Source organism: Thermobia domestica, chromosome 15, assembly GCF_964235325.1.
Source record: "Thermobia domestica chromosome 15, izTheDome1.hap1.1, whole genome shotgun sequence".
NCBI lineage: Eukaryota > Metazoa > Arthropoda > Insecta > Zygentoma > Lepismatidae > Thermobia > Thermobia domestica.
This window is the reverse complement of record NC_137468.1, coordinates 88,918,203-88,939,175: the sequence shown is the minus strand read 5'-3', so window position 1 is coordinate 88,939,175 and position 20,973 is coordinate 88,918,203. Positions and strand designations below refer to the sequence as shown.

Sequence of the window (20,973 nt, the reverse complement as noted above, 5' to 3'; positions counted from 1 at the left end):
CATTTTTGTTGTCGCACTAAATTGGAAATAGAAGCACTAAAGTGGAAATAGGAGCACAAAACGGTACAAAGCAGGCACTGTACGATGCGAAAGAAACGACCTCCAAATTCGATAGTGGCGGAACAATGGCTCTATTTTCTCACACATTGATGGACCATTTTGACGCATTTCTGGTGATGCTCAAAACGTGGAAGTAGGCGAACAGAACGGTATAAAATACACACTAAATGATGCGAAAGAACCAACCCCGAAATTCGATAGTGGCGGAATAGTGAGCCATTTAACTCCCACTTTAAAGGCCCGTTTAACTCAGTTCCGGTGACGCACAAGACGAGGAAGTAGGCACAGAAAACTTTTTAAAAAATAATCACTAAACGATGCGAAAGAAACGACCTAGAAATTCGACAGTGTCGGAACAATGGGTCATTTTGGTCACACTTTGGAGGTCAATTTTGACACTCTTCTGGTGACGTGCAAAACGTGAAAATAAGGGCACGAAACATTCACTAGTCGACGCGAAAGGAAGGACCACGAAATTCGGTAGGTATAGTGGCGGAGCAGTGGGTCATTTTCGTCCCACCTTCGAGGCCCATGTTGACCGTCTTCCAGTGACGCACAAAACGTCGAAATACGCGCACAAAAGGGTATGCAATGTGAAATTAACGACCTCGAAATTCGATAGTAGCGGAACTCTTGGTCATTTTCGTCCAATCTTGGAAGGCCATTTTGACCCACTTCAGGTGACGCATAAAACGTGGAAATAAGGGCACGAAACGGCACGAAAATCCACTAGTCGATACAAAAGGAAGGATATCGAAATTCAGTAGTGGCGGAACTCTTGGTCATTTTCATCCCACCTTCGAGGCCCATTTTGACCGTCTTCCAGTGACGCACAAAACGTCGGAATAGGCGCACAAAAGGGTACGCGATGTGAAATTAACGACCTCGAAATTCGATAGTGGTGGAACAGTGGGTCATTTTCGTCCTATCTTGGAAGCCCATTTTGACCCACTTCTGGTGACGCACGAAACGTGGAAATGGGGGCACGAAACAACACGAAAATTCAGTAGTCGATACGAAAGGAAGGACCTCGAAATTCGGTAGTGGCGGAGCAGTGGGTCATTTTCGTCCCACCTTCGAGGCCCATTTTGACCATCTTCCAGTGACGCACAAAACGTCGAAATAGACGTATAAAAGGGTACGCGATGTGAAATTAACGACCTCGAGATTTAATAGTGGCGGATCTCTTGATCGTTTTCGTCCCACCTTGGGGACTCATTTTAACCCACATCCCACGACGTACAAAACGGAAGTGGACGCACAAAACGATGTGAAGGAAACGATCTCGAAATTCATTGGTGGCGGAAGAGCAATAACTTGTTCCGCCATATTTGTAGGCCCATTTTGACCCACTTCCGGTGATGCACAAACTGTGGGAATAGGCGCATAAAGCGACACAAAACACGCACAAAAGATGCAAAACAAAGTACCTTGAAATTCGTTGGTGGCGGAACAAGTTAATGACGCCGTGAGCACCAATATAAGTATATACTGTAGTTCTTACCAGTTGGCGTGGTGGGTCAGTGGTAGAGCGTTCACCTCCGGTGCTTTAGGTCCCTGGTTTGATCCCAGCTCGCGCAGTTTGTACTTTGTGGTGGACAAACACCGTGCTCGTGGATTTTCGCGGGGTTCTCCTGTTTCCTCCCACTTTCTTCATTTCATTCATTTCCTATCATCACCGTCTCCTTTAGCCTAACCGGCATAATCGTGAGACGTAAAACTAAAGATTTCATATCAGTTTTTGTAATTCTTACCATCAAGGCTGAGAACTGCACGGTCCAATTTTTTAGCCAAAGTAGAAGCCCAACCGGAATAGTGATGTCAACCGACTCGGATCGGTTCAACTGAGCGTACAGCTTGAACTGGCTTGGTTGGGATTACGCATCGACTGGGCTCAATTGAGCCAATGGCTTGAACCGGCTCCGTTGAAACGAGTCCATAGGCTGGGTTCGAGTCAGCTTAACTGAGCCGATGGCTCGAACCGTCTCGGTTGGGGTAAGCAATCAGCTCGGTTCGGCTCGGCTCGTGTGAACCATCGGCTCGAGCTGGCTAGGTTGGATGAGCTGTTGGCTCGGCTCACTTCTCGTTTCGGCTCGATAAGTTAATAAGCTGTGAGCGAGCCGCTTGAGCTGTTGACAACCCTAAACCCGGGTCGAGCAGTTTTGAACATGTTTGGCTGGAGTCGCATAACTTTTAATAATTTTTGGCTCGAGCCCGAATATTTGCTCCTCCTGAACTCAAACCAAGAACCTCGTGACCGATGTCCTTGCCTCCTGAAGATTTCTTGACGACCGAGATCGACAGTCAACTAATTTTTAGTATTCCGATACAAACCGCCTATATTCCATGTATATACAGGTACACAGTGTTATAAGGATAATAATTAATTATAGTAGTAGTAGTAGTATTATTGATAATTATATTGTCTATGTAGGATACTTGAAGAGAGTAGTACTTGGAACTACACAAAGAATTTAGCTCGAATTGGCTCGACTCGACTGGAAACTCGATCCGAATTCGAGTCGAGTTAGGGGAAATTTTTCGAGCCGAGATCTCAAGTCGAGCTCAAAGATGTCTGCTTCGAGTCGAGTCGAGTTTTAAAGAAAACTCGCTCGAACTCGCTCGTGCCCATTCCTATTGTACGCATGACGGGCATATAGAGTTCTTTCGAGGGGGATAGAACCATAAACATAATATATTTTTAAAAAAATACTTAGTTTTCCGGCTTTCTTCCCATGGGGGGGAAGGGATGGTAGGTATCCAGCATTTCTTATAAGTACCTTATTTGAAATATGTAAAACAGTAACAAGTGGACAACATAATACACACACATCTTCTTATCTTCAGTTTTAATTGCTGATTTCAATTGCAATTAACAATTACAATTAACAATTACAAGTTTCAATTGTCAATTGCAATTAACAATTAAATGTTTCAATTGCACCCTTTGCAATTGACAATTAACAATTAAAAGTTTCAATTGCCTGGTGACCAATTAACAATTAACAATTGACGAAAATTTAATTGCAAATTTTATGATTGAATTCAATTGCAATTGAAATTAATTGTCAATTACAAATTGAAATCAATTGCAATTGAAATCAATTGCAATTGATTTTCAGAGCAATTACTTTCAATTGATTGATCAATTGCAATTGATTTCAATTGATTTTGCCCAACACTGGTTTATAGTTAAATACTTTATAGCTGTAGTTCTGATTGTCTATATTTCTTCTTTAATGCTTTTGTGCTAAGATAATTCAGGTATAGTAATTTTCTTAAAATGTCTTATTTATTTTTGTGTATAAAATTATAAGTACTAATATTTATTTATGTTCTAAAATTATTGTATGGCTCAATTGATTTATTTTAATGTATTTGTCTGATACAATTATTCATGCTTTGAGAAATGTATCATTAAATACTAAATCGTTTAACCGAAATGAGAATCAAAGCTACGACAATACGATTAGTTGCCTTGCGATTTACCACTGAACTAACATGAACAATATTCCCGAATTTTCTGAAGAAACTTCACTAAATTTACTAGCATATAATATTAATATCCTCTTAAAATACTATTTTCCTCGTTGGTGTTCTTTATTTTATTATGGATGCGAGAACTATGTTTGTCCTTTTTCCTTTCATTGGAATGTTCGTTTACGTATGGAAATGTAGATTACAAACCCAGTGTATGTTCAAACGTGTAAATAGTTTCGAAATACTGTATTATTTCGTATTTCAGTGAAGTTAACTTTTCTACACTTTGTAATATTTGAACATGACTTATTACATTTAAAAGAAGAAACACTCTTCTGAACAAGTTTTTCTCAATTCTGAAAGTTCACTCTAAACTTAGGGCTATGAACCTGGCTTGTATCGTTTACTGTTTCCGAAGATAACCGATCTTAGAGTTATAGAATTTTCAGCTCAAAATAGGGTGTAAATACACTAGTCCTGTACTACGATACCAAATTTTTAATTTAAGCTGTTTGAAAGTTTTGAAAGCGAACTAAATGTAGCTCTAAAAATTAAAGGTGGTAGCGTACTCTTACAAAAATATTGATGGGTCATTGTAAGTCCTTATGACCAGGGTCTCCGCCCAGGGACAGTGGATTCTCAGCCAAGGACACAAAGGCATGAGCGCTGTACCTATGTATTATCAAATATAAAAATATGTACGTAAACGTAATAACTTTATGTTAATTTGAATATATTTACCACACTTTCTAGTATAAACAATAATTATTCTTAATCAATAAGGGATGTTATTCTTTTTCTTACCTAGAATCTCACTACTGAACGTAACGCTTCAACCACACGAAAGAGTGAGCATTGATATCAAAACTTTAAAACTAAAGGGTAATATCGAGGTAAGTATTCACACCGCCTTTAAAATTAACTCTGGTTTTATTTAGTTCATAAAGCATTAAACTTGATTTGGGATTTAACTCAGTAACAGGAGTTACTGTTTTAAACTCAGTAACAGGATATCACATGAGTTAAACCTGTAGCGAGTGGACATCTGCAGTTTTCTGATCACCTAAACACATTGAACCATTTCTGGACAGAATAATGACAGGGGATAAAAATTGGGTAATCTATCATAGCACAACACACAAACGTCAGTCTGTTAAGGCTAAATAATATTATTAAAAATACCATCTACACTAAAACACAATAAGATTATGCAAACTAATTGTTTCCACAAAACGGGAAACCAGCTGGAAGCAAACAAAGTATGCCACAGAGTAAGAGAAAACATATGCTTATAAAATGTGAAGAAAATTGGCTGAAATGATTTTGAGAAAATCTCAGAAGGGAACACAACACAAACCCAAACTACCCCATGTAGATTTTTCAGGAGATACGCTTACTACATATAATAGGGTTATTATTAAAATATTGATTTTAATATGTACAAGCAAATGCAATAATTATAGTTTCCTTGAGGACGAAGACTTCAGTTGTAGAGCCTTATCCGAGAAAATCGCTAAAAAACTCTCCTTTCAATTTTGGGGATAGTAAGAAAATAAAAAGAAAATTTTGGAGTAACTTATTAAATCTTAAGTTGAAGATTTGTTACCTATAACTTCAATATGATATGTAGACTAGTCTACATACTTGCATTTGGAGATATTTAGATAGACATTCCAAAGTTCCTTTTACGTCATGTGTTTCCCATGAAACATTTAAATCCGTTATAACCTCGATTTTAACCATTTTACGGTCACTATTTTCCCCCTATTTTTCTAAAGTAAACATTGATTAGGATTAGACAAAAGTAGACATTACGTTTGAATAGATTTTATTATTTCCTTAACAGAAAAAATATTAGAGACTTTAAATTTACTACATCAACAAACATTAAGTTACGTTCACTTCTACATAACTGCGATACATTTATTAACAAATTATATTTGTAAAGTATATGTAAAACACAAATATATTAATTATTACTTCGATACTATGTTGGATTATCCGTAAATATATTATGCTTCGAATTTACAGTTTAAAATCGAAGGCTGCAAAATCCAGAGAATGAATTTGTTTATACAGAAACGTCCTTATTTCATGTGCTAGCATAGTCTGACTTATCTTGGGTATTATAGAAACGATTGTTTTAGTTTTACGTTTTATCAATATATGCTTTATGTTTTACACTTTATGTATGTACGCTTTATGTTGCTTTATGTTTTACGCTTCATGTTATTACTGTAGTAATATTGTATATTATTCGAGTTTCCTATTTTTGTTTTATATTTTACAGTTTACGTAAGGAAAATAATTGTTTTCCTCTGTTCTCTTTATAGACCAAATATTTTGTTTTATATCTCCTTCATCTACGGTTTAACGTCACCTTTGCTACTAAATTCGACAGATTTTCATAACAGTTATAGTACCTTTAGTTTCTACTTGTAAAACAGGCAATACCGATAATATTTTCTTTCTCACCTTAGCCGAAAGACGCAGATACACGGAAACGGTACATATACACGTATACCTCCATGTTGCAAATTTGAAAGGAAGGAAATCAATTAATTCTTCAAATCTAATGGAGAAAATCTGAAGTACATATAGAATAACTAATGAAAAGCTACAGAAGAGTTGTACATATTGCATGCGTAGTTTAGTTGCATTAAGCATTACGAAAGCACAAATAACTTTATTTAAAGTATTTAAGCTCTTAAACATAACAAGACATTTATCACGTATACAATACAATTTTAATTATTAATTATTTTCATTAAGGACCTTTACACCACATAAATCTAATTTTTAAAACGTTCTTTTTTCAGTTAACGTCTAGAATGGGATACGATATACCTCTATTTTCCCGTCAATACAGTGGCGATCGCTATCCATTCAACTACATAAAGTCAATAGTTTTCATGCAAGACACCAGCGTTGACGTTAATGTCCGTTCTCTTCCAATTTTGTCCAGAGGCTGTAGATTCCCTGATGAGAATGAGGGATTGTGGGCATTTAAGTATTATAGCTACTCAGCTTGTATCAGCCAATGTAAGCTAGAAAAGAAGATTCAAATGTGTAATTGTACAGACAAGCAAATAGGCTATAACATAGGTATTATTCTATTTATTCATTTGAATTCCTTTAAATTTCATATATGCCATAACGATTGAATAATAATTGTACATTTCTTTTCACAGAAATCTAAAAACCTTTCAGAGACTAAGCCCAAAAAAGTGATTATAATACCATCACAATTCCCACAGAATTGCATTTTCCCTTCGTTCTTTAAATAGACACTAGCTGCAAGATGAACTTGTGCCAACGGTAGCCGAGTGTGATGAGGCACTGAGTCTTTGTAAAGAACTGTCTAAGAACGTAACGTAATTAGCAAACAATTGATGAATACACAAGACACATTCTTAAAGTGGATCAAAATTATTACTGATAAAGAACAAATGTTATTCCAACTGATAATTACCAACTGAATGTTGGATGATCTATTCATATTCATAACGGTTGTCTCAAACTTTTCATTCACACTTTACTCCACAGCATATATCTATGGTTTCTTACATGTGGAAATTTCGAACACCTTTTTGTTAACATGTTACCAAATATTTTCAAAATTGATATCGGATGATTATTTCGAAAAGGCGCAAATGATATGGAAATTCTTCATAAAGCTGGAAGCACAACTCTTCATTTCACAGTAAGTTATGAATACCTACATTTGTGATAGTAAAGAAGATAAATTACCTTTATTGCAGAGTGTGTACTCTATCTGAAATATTTTTTAATTTATCGGCATTGTATCACTAATTAGATATCAAATTTGTTTACAGTAGAAATGTATTTTATGATATATAAAATTAATTTGGCGTATACATATTTGATTACATGCTTATTTGAATTAATTTCAGTCTAATGTCACACCCATCTAAGTGTCACTGATTATTCTAGAGATTTTAAACTGAGAGGTCTTATAAGTATTTGGTTTGGAACTAAAAGTAAAAGTAAAAAAAAAAGAGAGAAGCAATATAGACAATACATACCAATTTTAATACCAAAGCATTAAACTAGAAATTTACATGTGTAACGAATATTACACTCTTAATTATTTTACCATATCTTCATGTCTAAAAATAAATAAAAAGCATCTTGTGTTGAACCAACGATTTTCATGTTTCATAAGTTCCTTAAGAAGACTACAATAAACTACCACACCACAATAAACTACCGTTGTCAGAATTACTTTCTTGCAGCTAGTGTTTATATAAAGAACGGAGGGAAAATGCAATTTCCTTGGTACGAATCTGTGATAATTGTAAGACTCTATGTTCATTTTCATTTTGGTCTTAGTCTCTGAAAGGATTCCTAGGCTTTTGAGAATAGAGGTGTTCATTACGAAGTTCGTTAATATGATAAATAAGATGGGTTTCAAGTGTTTTTCATTGTTTATATACTGATATTTATTAGATTTTTATAACTCGTATCTTGCATATATTTTACAGATAATCACACGGTTCATTGATGCTCGTACCCTAATTGTATAAACAATTGCTTAAACGTAGTGTTGTAAATAGATCAAAAACTGTTCGTATTTATTTGAGAAGTGTATATTTAAAAAAAAAAAACATTGCCTCTCATTTTTTCTCAATTTTGTTTGTTTTTCAAATACTGTACATTACGGACTATAAGACACACTTTTTTCTTCGAAAAATTGCTTCGAGGTGCCTCTTATCCTCGAAATTAATATTAAAATGTCCAGTGTTTGATTTATTCTTAAAAGTGGTCCTCTATTCGATGCCGTGGGAAACCTACCTCTATCTGGTAACATTGGATTCAACTGGCAGCAGCAGTGCACCGATGCGACGAATATGAGTTGTGGTGATTCACAAGCTTGCGAACACTCTCTGGCTTTGCAATCTAATAACAACAATGATTAAAATGCTACGGTTAAAAATAATTGTTTAAAAATGAAGGCTCCTCACATACTCCATAGCGTCTTATAGTCCGTTACATACGGTAGTCATTTGTATTGTATCTAGCATATATATACGTAAGTAAGAAGTATTTTTATGTAAGTAATTACCATAAAATACAACATAAATTAAACGCTGGATGCTGACGCGATACAAATACTTAGAATAGCCTAAATATCAAAATGGAAATGAAAATGAAATGTTTGAGTTTTACGTTGCACGTTTATGCCGGCTAGGCTAAAGGATACGGATACAACATAGACTATATGAGTAACATACGTACTAACAATCCGGGTTCCAGCAGTGTTTCACCAATATCAACCAAGGAATAAAAGTATAAATGAAAATTTGTTTTTTCGTGAAAGCAGGCATTTAATAAGTGCGAAAATAATATCACGCACAATATAAAATGAAAATAACTTGTCTAAAAGTAAACACTAATACTAATTTGCTTACTACTATTATTTTTCTAAATATCACACATAAATAATTTGTGTACTAGATATATATGATATGCAGGGCCGGCTCTACCATATGTGCAACACGTACATTTAGCACGGGGCGGTAAGTTTGGAGGGGCGGCAAAATCTGTCATAAGTATATTATTTAAATTAAATATTTCTTGTTGGAATCAGACTTCATGATGATGGTAGTTAAGTTTACTAAGCTGACCTTCTATTTTGAATACTACATTCTTAAATCACGTTTATGTCGCATTAGTTTCAAGGTCACATCGACAGTGCTAAATCAAATGGTCAAATAAATCCAAGCATGAATTGCTTAATTATTGTCAAATAAATAAACTCAATTCTCGAATACTTCTTCCATTTAGTTTGCTTTCACAGATCTGATGTGCAAGCTGGTCTTGACTTTGCCCCAAACAAGTTCCTTATCATTGAAGGTGGAAACAAGTATTTAAAAAAAATAACAGATGGAGAAGGAAAATCAAGAAATAAGGATAAGAAAGCTAGTTGGGTTGGAATTACAAACTGATATATTGAAATTGAATCTCGATATTGAATTCCTTAAAAGAAGCTTACCATCTTTCAGGTGTGTTTGCCTTTCACTAACATAATAGATTATTATTTAAAGAAAAAACACGCAACGAGATTGTATTTGCAGTACTTAACAGTTTCTGAGTGCGAGTGCATTTTCCTTCCCCTTTGTTGTTTATGCTGGAATAGCATACTTAAAATAATGACTTTTAATATTTGTTCTTTCTGGAGAATGAGGTAGGCGTTAAGTGATGCTATTGCACGGGGCAGTAAATAGAATGACAATTTGAAGCAATGTAGGGTGTTTCAAAATGAATTAGGGTTTTGAAACTTTGTAGTGTCAATCAAAATTAACTTAAAATGATAAATAATATCAAATGAAAAAGCAACTAGCTCAAACAGGTTTATACACATGCATGTGCATGCACTGTTTCATCTGTCTGCCGTTAGGAAGTGCTAGTATCAAAGACGGCGCCTAGAGAACAGAAAGCTTTTTGTGTTTTATTTTTTCCTGTTGTTACAGTGCAACTGTCTGTGTGAAGAATTTTAACTGGACGCTTACAACTACGTCCTTATGTTTGAAGTTGTTACAAAGTTTAAAGTCTACAGACTACGGTTTACGTGCCAACTTTGCAAATGAAATATTGCTGTATGACGATGAAAATTTTCTGGATTGTGTTGTCTTCAGTGATAAAACGACATTTCATCTAAGTGCTAATGTGAACGCCATATGGCACCGTACATCTGGGGGTCAGCAAATCCTCAGGACATGGTACAGTTGCAACGAAAGTCCCTTAAATTGAATGTGTTTGGTGCCATATGGCGGGAAGTTTATAGGCCTTTCTCGCCTATCGACTCGATGTGTACTTGTGACGAATGGTGCTCACATTGAACACTTGTAGCAAAAACTGTTTCCGTTGCTCTTTTACTTGATGTATTGTTTATAATTGTACGTTAAATGGAATAAGTATTACAAACCCTTTAAACCCGAATATTAATTTTGAAACATCCTGTATTTCCCAACAACAATATTGGAACTAAAAATGTAAAAAAAGGGAATTTTTTCTTATGAAAATATTGTTAACAACAACGAGACTATTACTAGTCGAGATTATAAATACAACAACATAACTAATAGTGAAGAAAATGTAATCAAATATACAATATAATCACACAATTTTGCTCGTATAGGTACAAAGAAACAAAAGATTTGTAATTTACGAGTGCTTCGACTCTAGTTCTGCTGATTATTTCACTTGTCTGCAACATAAATCAGTAAATAATAGTTACCAGATAAAAACAGACTTTTGAAAAAAAAAAAGAAAAAGATCAATGTTCTTTATTTTTTAAAAAAACTTCACAGAAAAAACTATTTTTTACAACACTACTTAAAAGAGACGTCTAGATAAGACATTTATTTCGAGCACCAACCCTGGTACTTCTACGTGTAAAAGGAAAACAATATTCACTAGTCACTACGATAATCGATTATAATATTTAAATGTGAATGTAGAACAATTAGCATATGATTATAATGTCATCATAAAAATTGCTGGCACAATCTCCGTGGTTCTCTCATGTTGAGTATCATCATTCCAGGGAATGGGTGGGGTAGCAGAACGACTTTATGTGTTTATTGACTATTTACTGGATCTCCTTTGCTTCTGTCAGTTGCAAAATGAATGTCAGATTTCCAGCCAGCTGGTCTTACGGCAAAATAATAATTAGGAACCTTCTTGTACTAAAACGAATACACACCCGTCTAAACGCGTCTATGTATGAGAACATAGTTTGTTTCGTCTGATGTATTCTAAAGAAAACCTATCTTGTTAAAAAGATCCATGTCATCTCTTATTTTATAGGTCTGTATTTCCGAGTACTATTCTTTTGTTCATTAAGATTTTTCCCTACGTTTTTGTTTGCCTTTGTGAACTTCAATGTCAGCTGTTTAGTCACATGAATGATGGTTTGTACATATTTCATTCTCATCAACATGTCGACCAACCCCACTCTAATTTACTGGGAAGGGCGTATCTCCTTAGCATCTATGCTTTAGTCAGGCGAGATATTGGTCCAGCGAAATTTTGGCATGCGAGGTTTTGTACCCAAACCATCTCTGTGTAGTTTTTCCATTCTGGTTTATTGGTATGCAGAGTAGATCTAGATCTAGATGAGAGTGATCATTTCCTTCCTATGAATCAAAGTTTACCGTTACAACCCATCTAACTTTAAATCTTCAATGTAAAGAGGGAAGATTCAACAACTATTCGAGTGTTTTGTATGTTAAGTCCATTTCTCTTGCAACATAGTATTCCTGTAAAGTTACTGGAGCGGACAGTTATTAATACTGTTCAATGATTTATTCGAGACTGTGGAGGTGACTTTTGACTACGACGAGTATTGTGGCGCTCTGTGGAAATCCAAGAAGGTATCGTCTCTCGTCTGTGAGCGCTTTCCGTTTTTAATATAAAGTGTTTAAATTATAAGAATCTTAAACAAGTTTCACTTTCTTTTCAATCCGTGCTCGAAATCATGTTAATTCTTGAAAGTGATAAACTTGTAAAGTTTAATTAACTTTTCTCACTTAACATTTGGGATTGTCTTTGGCCTTACAAGTGGTCACAGTTCTACTACTCGTGTGTGTAGTAGCTGGTCTGAAAACCAACTGCATGGATAATGCTCACATATTAGACCGACACTCTTCTTTATATCTGATTTGGCGTACTATTCGGTCGAATTTTATCCCTTTCTTACTTATACCGAGAGGAATATTTTGATTTTTAGTCGTACTAATTCGGAAGATTGTAAGGTCATTTGCGACTTCCTACATTTTCTTTACTACTTTTACTTTTACTTACATGTAGCAGCCAATACTGCTGCAGAGATTTATCCACAGTTATTTAATTGCATACGATTCGAGAGACGTTACCATGTCTATAACGTGTGATTCTGATTCTTCCAATCTTTAAGGCAGACAAGCCTGCAACAACAACCACGATTGCTCTTGCCGGTTATGTTTGTGTGTTTCTTTAATGTTTGGTGAACAAATGCTTTGTGCAGTACCCGTTGTCAAATCATCTTGAAAGCCGAATTCACAAAACCTTCTTCACTAGCATAAACCTTGTTACTACATTCTTCTATTTTTGAGACGATTAATGCCACTATGAGATGTTACAGAATATGAAAATACCTGTATGTGTAAAGCTTATGTGGTTATTTCTTAGTTTTCTTTACTACTTTGCTTGATTTTGAACGAAAGCTTAAATGTGTGAATAGTAAGTGGGGAAATTAACATACGCTGTACACTCCGCATTAACAAAATTGCGACAGTTAACGCCATACCGTTAGGCCATCCAATATACATCTTCTTATCCCATAATTGTGTCAAGTAAAGAGACCCCCTCCCTCTACTCTTTTCTTCTCTCCCATACTAAAATTTGCTAACAACATGAGCTCAATTCTGATTTCATACTACACATGTATTAGTTTCGATAAAATGAAATAACAAAACTCAGAAGAAACAACATTCATAAGTTGATGTAGGGAGGAACCGAAACACACACAATGAAAAGTTAAAACCAATGTATGTCTATTACACAGAGATTCAAAAATAACAGAGACAAAAAAAGAGAAAAGAAAAAGAAAAAGAAAAGGCAGAACAGATAAAACTGGAATTCAAACGTAGTAAGAAAAGAACCTAACATTATAAAGTTCCGTTTCCAGAAATCAACAGTAATATAGAAATAACGTTTCTTTTTACAGATTTCTTCAGAACTATTCGAATATATAGAGGATGATTTAAACATTCATCATGTCACTTTCGTAATGGATAGCATACTCAATTTCCAGTAGAACTGTATATCTCCGAGATACATCTAGGATATGTCAAACGTATAACACACATGCTTTGTTTCCGAGTGGTTCGATTGCAAATTCCAAAGATCAGGGCTAAAGTAAGTAATATTTGGCTTGTCCCTTCAGGTGGCATGCTAGTGTAGGTGTAATGTAATGGCCTTATGAGTAATACAGATATCTAACATAGGTTAAAATTCTGTTCACGCCAAAATTAACTTTTTGCAAAGTGATTGTGAAGGATCGACTTATCATACTGGACAAACAATACGTAAGAATGTGGAAGCAGACACATATATCATGAGAAAGGATTTACGAATGTTGGTTGGGAAAGGGCAAGGGAATTACCAGGACATTCACAAGACATCATTGATCTGCCGCATACACTTTTCGAGTTATCGTTCTCAAAAAGAAACACTATACCATTTGTTAAACAAAGTTTGGCTAAAGCAATCGGTGGTGTAGTGGTAGCGTGTTACACTTCCAAATGAAAAATCTTGGTTCGATTCCCCATCAGGTAGTATGATTTTTTCGCACTAAATAATGCACAAAAAGAGTTTCATCTTCTGATGGAGAGCTTACAAAGCATCACTAACGATAATTTAAATAAACAGCGTGTGCGTTCTACATCATACACTGCAATGATAAGTATGTTTCATATTTATATTCATTCCCCTCCTCTCTGTCTTTTTCTTGACGTTTTCCTATCCTGTCTTTGCATCTTTCACTTCTCCCCCTCTCTCTCTCACGCGCACACGCACTTTATGTTCCAAAGTTAAAACGGTGCAAGAGCTCGATATATCTGGTTTGGATAATCTAATTAACTGTTAACTTCGGCGTCGTGTTTTTCGTGCTCTGGGGAATAGCATCCCCAGTTCTGGTCATCTCTGAAAGAAATAATATTTAAACGCAAGGTAATAAGTAAAATCTCTTTTTTATCCTTTGGGTTACCAAGTCTCAGTCAAATTACCGGGTCACTACGGATTTGAATCCTTGACCCAGTGGTGATCTACATCATCCGACTGACACGATGATCCGTTTGAGCTCTTAGCGTATTCATTCTATCCGTGCAGATTACGTTATATCCTGAAGAGATGAAATCAATGCTGGATGTTCGGAGTAGATAAATCTTCGGAATAGACTAGAAAATAGTAGCCTCTTTGGTTATTTGGAAACATTTTATTTATACTAGTTCGACACAAATTTTGTTCCCATCCTATAATTCAATGTGTTTTTATCACTTTGAAATTCGAAACATGCTACATCTATGAGGAACATAAACTTTTCCTTTCGAACATTTATAATTTTTCATTACGATACAGTTTAAAGTTTTAATATAGGGTATTTCTGATAGAAATTTAGCAGTAAAATAGCACTCTTCAATTTTCTTTCTTTCTTTATATTTTCGTTTCGTTTTTTTTTTTTTTTTTTGTTCAGTTTGCGTTGGTAGTCTGAAATGGAGGATAGATAATCTGAAATGGATAGCGGGTATATTAGAATGTGTTTTGGATCAGTATGTCAAATTAACACTACCAATTTTGCAATCGAACCACGCGGAAACAAAGCATGTGTGTTAAACTTTTGACATGATCCTAGATGTGTCTCGGAGATATACAGCTCTACTGGAAATTGAGTATGCTATCCATTATGAAAGTGACCTAATGAGTGTTTAAAGCATCCTCTATATATTCGAATAATTCTGAAAAATATATATAAACACAAACGTTATTTCTATATTACTGTTGATTTCTGGAAACGGAACTTTATAAACTAAACGGAACTCTAGTTCTTTTCTTACTACGTTTGAATTCCACAATTTTATCTGTTCTCTTTTTTCTTTTTCTTCTCTCTCTCTCTTTCTCTCTCTCTGCCTCATTTTTGAATCTCTGTGTAATACATATTCATTGGTTTCAATTTTTCATTGTGTGTGTTTCAGTTTCTCCCTACATCAACCTATGAATCTTGTTTCGTCTCGGTTTTGTTATTTCATTTTATCGAAACTACTAAATGTGTAGTTTGAAATAAGAATTTCTCTCATGTTGTTAGCTAATTTTTGCATGGGAGAGAAGAAAGGAGGAGAGAGAGGGAGTTTCTTTACCTGACACGATTATGGGATAAGAAGGTATATATTGGGTGGCCTAACTGTACGGCGTTAGCTGTCGCAATTTTTTCATGCGGAGTGTGCATCTTTCTATTATAGTCGTATTAATCGTAAAATTAAAGAATTCTAAAGAATTAAGTATTTTTAAATCTTTTGTTTATCTTTTCCTTCAGATCGACAACCTATTTGTGATGAGAGAGGAATAAAGTGCATTCATAATATTACAGGTAGGTTATGAGTTAAACATAAGATATTCTTGGAAATATTCAAAATTTTATCAGATTTCGTTTTACTTTAGTAGATAATCCAATCTAAACAAGAAGCTGCATATACTGTAACGGCTCTGTGAAGAGAAGGTAGTATTTTATGGTGTTCCGTACAGTTGTAGAAAAGACGTAATATTAGTAGAAAATGACTCAATTCGGCTACCTAAAGTAAGTTACAAATAAATATGTGATGAAAACTGAAGTGCGTTCTTTACTAAAGAAAAATAGAAGATAAAAGTTTGTTTGAAGTTCAATGTCGTTTCCGGTTTTTGGTGTGCATCACTGTCCGGTGATATCTCTATACAGTAGAAACAAACCCACCATGTAAGTCTAATAGACAGCAAATTCCACTGGTTTTCTTTCTTAGTTCTTAGTGCAAGAAACATGGCAGACAGCGCTAATATCACTTTAAACAGTCATTTGTTCACAGTGGGAATCAGATTCCGTTGATTTTGAAAATGTATATACAGTATATATACTTGATTCGGAACTTACAATTCGTAGTTCTGCATTTGATAGGTCGTACTGCATTCATAATTACGAAAAGTTTCACTGCTTAACATTACTGTATTCGTTTCAGTTTTGCATATTGGTTGTCGGTTTTAACAACCGCGTACCCAGAAATTTTTGTTCGGAGAAGTTCAAAAGTTTTTAGGAGTGAGGATCAAACACTACGAGACACTATGTCTATGTAATGTTCAACCGTTGTTATTCTATCCACAGAAGATGGTTAATAATTGTTAAGTACTCCCACCTATATTCTGAAGGAAAACCTAGATTGTATATTAGAAGAAAAGAGAAAGTATAAACGAAGTGTAAGGCTAATTTTTTTATGCTACATCAATCATTTCTATGCTAAACAAGGGTACAAGGTTTCTGTAGTTTTATTAAGAACGTGTACAAATGTATTTCGAATCACGAAGTATTGTGGGGTGTTCTGGACCCGGTAGCCCTGCAGAGGAAGTTGATATGAGTCTTGAATGTGTAGACGGAACACGTCATAGAAAGGTGTATGTTGTTGTTGGACGTAAGTCAACTTTCTCGTACCAAACTGTCCAGATTTGCAAGAAACACTGCAAGATATGTGTTGACAACCTGGGTTGCTACTCATTTAAAATTCAATTTGGAGTGTAGCTTTTATCGAACATTTGGAGTACTTCCAGGTTGGAATCATTAGCTCAAGATGCATCCTACATTATTCATAATACTAATGTTAAATGAATACAAGGTAGTTTGGAGATCTTCACCACTGTTTTGAGACGAAAAAACAGACGCGTGTGTATAGAAGAGAAACACGAGTTTCAAGTAGTAGTTAACATGTATTATTTCTCATTCTTATGTTTCTAAGTGTATGTTTGTGTAGCGAAAGGCTGTTACATAACTAAAGTGTTTGACAATTCTCATGCTACAAGAGGGTAAGTTAACTGGATCATACCTGACGTAGTTGATGATGTCGATCAAATCAGCAAGTCCATTAGATGAGTGCAGCTGGCTTTGTTGTACACAATAACAGCCTATCAGAATAACGTTGTTGAATACTTAATTCTCAACTTGAAGATTTAACGATGAGATACTAGACCAATGGGTCTCTTAACAACTTCTCAAATAACTGACAGGGGGCCGCGGTGTCTCAGTGGTAGAGCGTTCACCTTTAGTGCCTGTGGTTCCGGGCTAGATCCCAACTCCCACCAAGTGAACTTTGTGGTGGACAAACACCGTGTGCGTGAGTTTCCCCGGGGTTCTCAAGTTTTCTCCCACTTTCTTGATTCCACCATTTCATTCATTTTTCATCATGACCGTTTCCTTTAGCCTAGCCCGCATAAGCGTGGGACGTAAAACTCAAAGATTTCATTTCAGTTTTCAAATAACACTTCAAGACTCCTATCGAAACTAATCCAGAGTCCAATTCTGACTGCCTATGGTGAAATAAACTGAAGTATTTATACAACAAAATGTGCTTACAGTGCAGCTTGTGGCTCCCAAAATTCGGGTTGAAATCACTGTACATGCCTATGAGATTTATCTGAAGAAATCTTAGTTAATCAATACTTCTTAAAGATTGAGCATCATATCGACACTCAGAATTTTACATAACTTACATCACGCTATCCGATGCAATGCGTTTTTGTTAATAACAAAATATACAATTATAAAATGCTTACATTAACAGAAAACCTTCAGACAACTTACAACATTAACAACATGCACAGACTGCGTTTCGTGAAATTCAAATAACAAACCAAAACCAAACAAAACGTTGATAATCTTCCGAAACTGAAAATTATCCTACACAATATTTCCAATAATTGTATTAAAATATTAAGACTCCTTGACATGCCCTCTGGAAGAAAACTCATTGCTTTCCTACGTCAACGAACATAACTTCTTGAACATCCTATATATAAATTACAATCATGTAAGAATCAAAACTGTAATAATAAGCTGAAAATTTATTGAATTTATGAGTACAAATTGAAATCAAAGTATGAAACATCATTTCGTATGCTCTAAATTGAATATTAATAAACATAAAATAATCAAATATACATAAATATATAGATGAAAAATCTTTTTGAAAGTGTTATAAGCGTACCCCTGAAAAGTCCATCAGAACGCTTTTGAAGGGGTGACCTGACTCAAAATTCACTATTTAATATAATGTTCATCTTCATAAAAAATATTTACGAAATTCTATTTTATTGTCTTTCCACTACTTAACTTTCTTTTAAAAAGTCATTGTGAGATATATTGATACAGAAGTCTTTTTTCGTGGAATATTGCAGTGATTGAAAACATTATGAAAAGCTATATCTAGTTGATATAATATGTCTAGTATTTCGTACATTACAAAATATCAAAAGGAATCGTTGTTGATATATTCAAAAGAAATAATTATTATTTCGTCGTACGCAAGGCTAATAAACATTTGGTTCTATGTATTGAATATCAAGCATGGCGAAACATTATGTTGTTTGTGTGATGTTAATAGAGCGTTGTAAAGTGCAATGAGTTACTTTGGCGAGTAAAGCGGAAACTATTTTCAGAATTGGGTCCCTCAATTGTTGGATTTTTCCTCTGATGAACAGATATGAATGGTCACCTCAATCTAAACAGCCAGAAAACACGAGTCACATTGGTTCTTTTCGTAATTGAATAAATCAATACTACATTTCAATTAGTGATGACTTTGCTTAGAAAGCAACATGTATGGAGTTCACTCGCCTCTTTGAAAGCAGTAATACCTGTTAACCGTGTGTAACACGCAGCCGCTTATGGTGCCACGGAGAGAACAAAATTTGCTTATTGAGGAATTTATATGTTTGGATAAGAGAAGTGAATATTTGACTGGTATATAGTATTACAAAAAATCCCGTTATTTTAGGAATATATTTCTCCTTAGCACGTTTATGTTTTGTGATTTATATAGTATTGGAAGACCACTTAGTTTGCTTGCAGTGATGTTATAGTAAAAATCAATTGTTTGTACGGTGTTATTATATGTTCCATTCCTAAGTATTTTGACCAAAACAGCAACCATGTAGTATATGTTGTAAGTGAATCGGTATTCGAGTTGAATACTTACTAGCATATATTTTGTTTATTTAAAATTGCTAAAGAAATATTTTGATTCAAAACTAATAGACTTTGGATATCATTGAAAGTAGATATACTGCTGACATAAAAATACCTGTCATCAATATAACTTTAACTGAGATGATGGTCTGGTAAACATGGATTAATGTAAGTATGATATATGTTACATATGTGAAAAGTAGAAGCAAGATTATAAATATATAAAACTTGACATGGTGTCTTCTTGAATAGTCCCATTACGTAAAGATATGGCAGTGCTCAAGCCACCATTTCTTTTTAACGGAATTTTGTTTTATTAAGTACTTTGAAGCATTGAAAACTAAGTGTATTTAAATCCAAATTTGTGAAAAACTTTAGAAAGATAACTGTTAATGGTTTTGAGAAATCAGTGGATAAAATGGCAATGGGATTGAGAAATACAGTATCATGATACACTATAAAGTCTATTACTTTAGCTAAGGTTCCAAAGATTAAAAAGCGTGTAAACCGTATTGACAGGAAGTCATCAACTGTCCCACATAATGTTTTATACAAAGCGCTAGACATCTTGCTAATATTTTAAATTCGCATAACTAATCAGGCCTTAGTTATCCATAAGGGTATATTTATGCTGTTTATATATTAGATAGTAATATTCATATAATGAACCTCTCCTAAGGTGTAATTTTCTTGTTCATTGAAGAGCTTTTCACAATTTTCGAGCTTTCTAAATTCCCGCAAGGGCCTTAAAACTAGAGATGTAAGGGCTCGGAAAAAAACCGGCTTTTTGGAAAAAACTCGGTTTTTTCTGCTTCGCTTTTTTGCTTGGGAAATTTTGGGCTTTTTTCAAAATTCTGCTTTAAATTGATAAAACAGACTTTGTTTCGCTTCTCTATAACACAAAAGTCATTTAATTAGTGGTTGATGCTGATAATAATATAAAACCTCGAAAATAAACAATGAATTTCGAAAATACATTTCAAACAATTTTACTTCAACATATTTACATTATGAATTCCAAAGGATTAACCAATGTATATAGTAAGAAGTTTTTAACTTCCTATATAAAAAAGTAAGCAGAGTTGGCAAGAACCATGGTTTTTTTTTGAAAATGCCAAAAACCCGTTTTGGGGGGGATGTTTAAACCAGGCTTTTTTGGTTTAAACCAGGCTTTTTTGATTTAGATTTTTTGCTTTATGTATTTATATTACATATTGACAGAAATAAGTTTGTTTCGCCTTGGTGTTGTTATGCAACAGCGGGGTTATGCTGGAAGAAGTCCCATAAGCTTAAAGAAGTCCGGTCAGTAAATGTCTTAAATTGAGAAGCTCCCGCCCTAGCCATCGGGAAAATCCCGTCATTACTTGAAATGTAAAACAATAACGGGAAAATCCTGTTATTGCTTTGCATGTAAAATTTAAAGGTCAACGTTTCATAATCAGTACGCTAAAACTGAGGTATTAAATTACAAATTTAGTATGTAGATATTATTGAAAGTCCAATCCAAGCTTATGTTGGTAGCTACCTAGGCAATCGATAAAGTTGCCAATTTCTACCAATATATTTAAGCAATCTTGGCTTCTTTATAAAACAACAGGCATTTAGACATGCAGAAATATACAATTTGGTTTCGTTTCGTATGTTTAGGCTTAACATCCTTACGTAATACC

The 20,973-nt window shown here is 34.6% G+C and overlaps 1 protein-coding gene across 1 annotated transcript in view; it reads left to right on the top strand.

Moving 5' to 3' along the window:
• The window catches only part of LOC145671556 (uncharacterized), a 94,949-nt gene that overhangs the window by 57,004 nt on the left and 16,972 nt on the right, over window positions 1-20,973 (top strand). Inside the window, exons 13-15 of the mRNA XM_081740744.1 lie at window positions 4,349-4,433; window positions 6,360-6,645; window positions 15,638-15,691. Coding sequence (XP_081596870.1) covers window positions 4,349-4,433; window positions 6,360-6,645; window positions 15,638-15,691 — 425 coding nt within the window. The remainder of the gene's footprint in view (window positions 1-4,348; window positions 4,434-6,359; window positions 6,646-15,637; window positions 15,692-20,973) is intronic.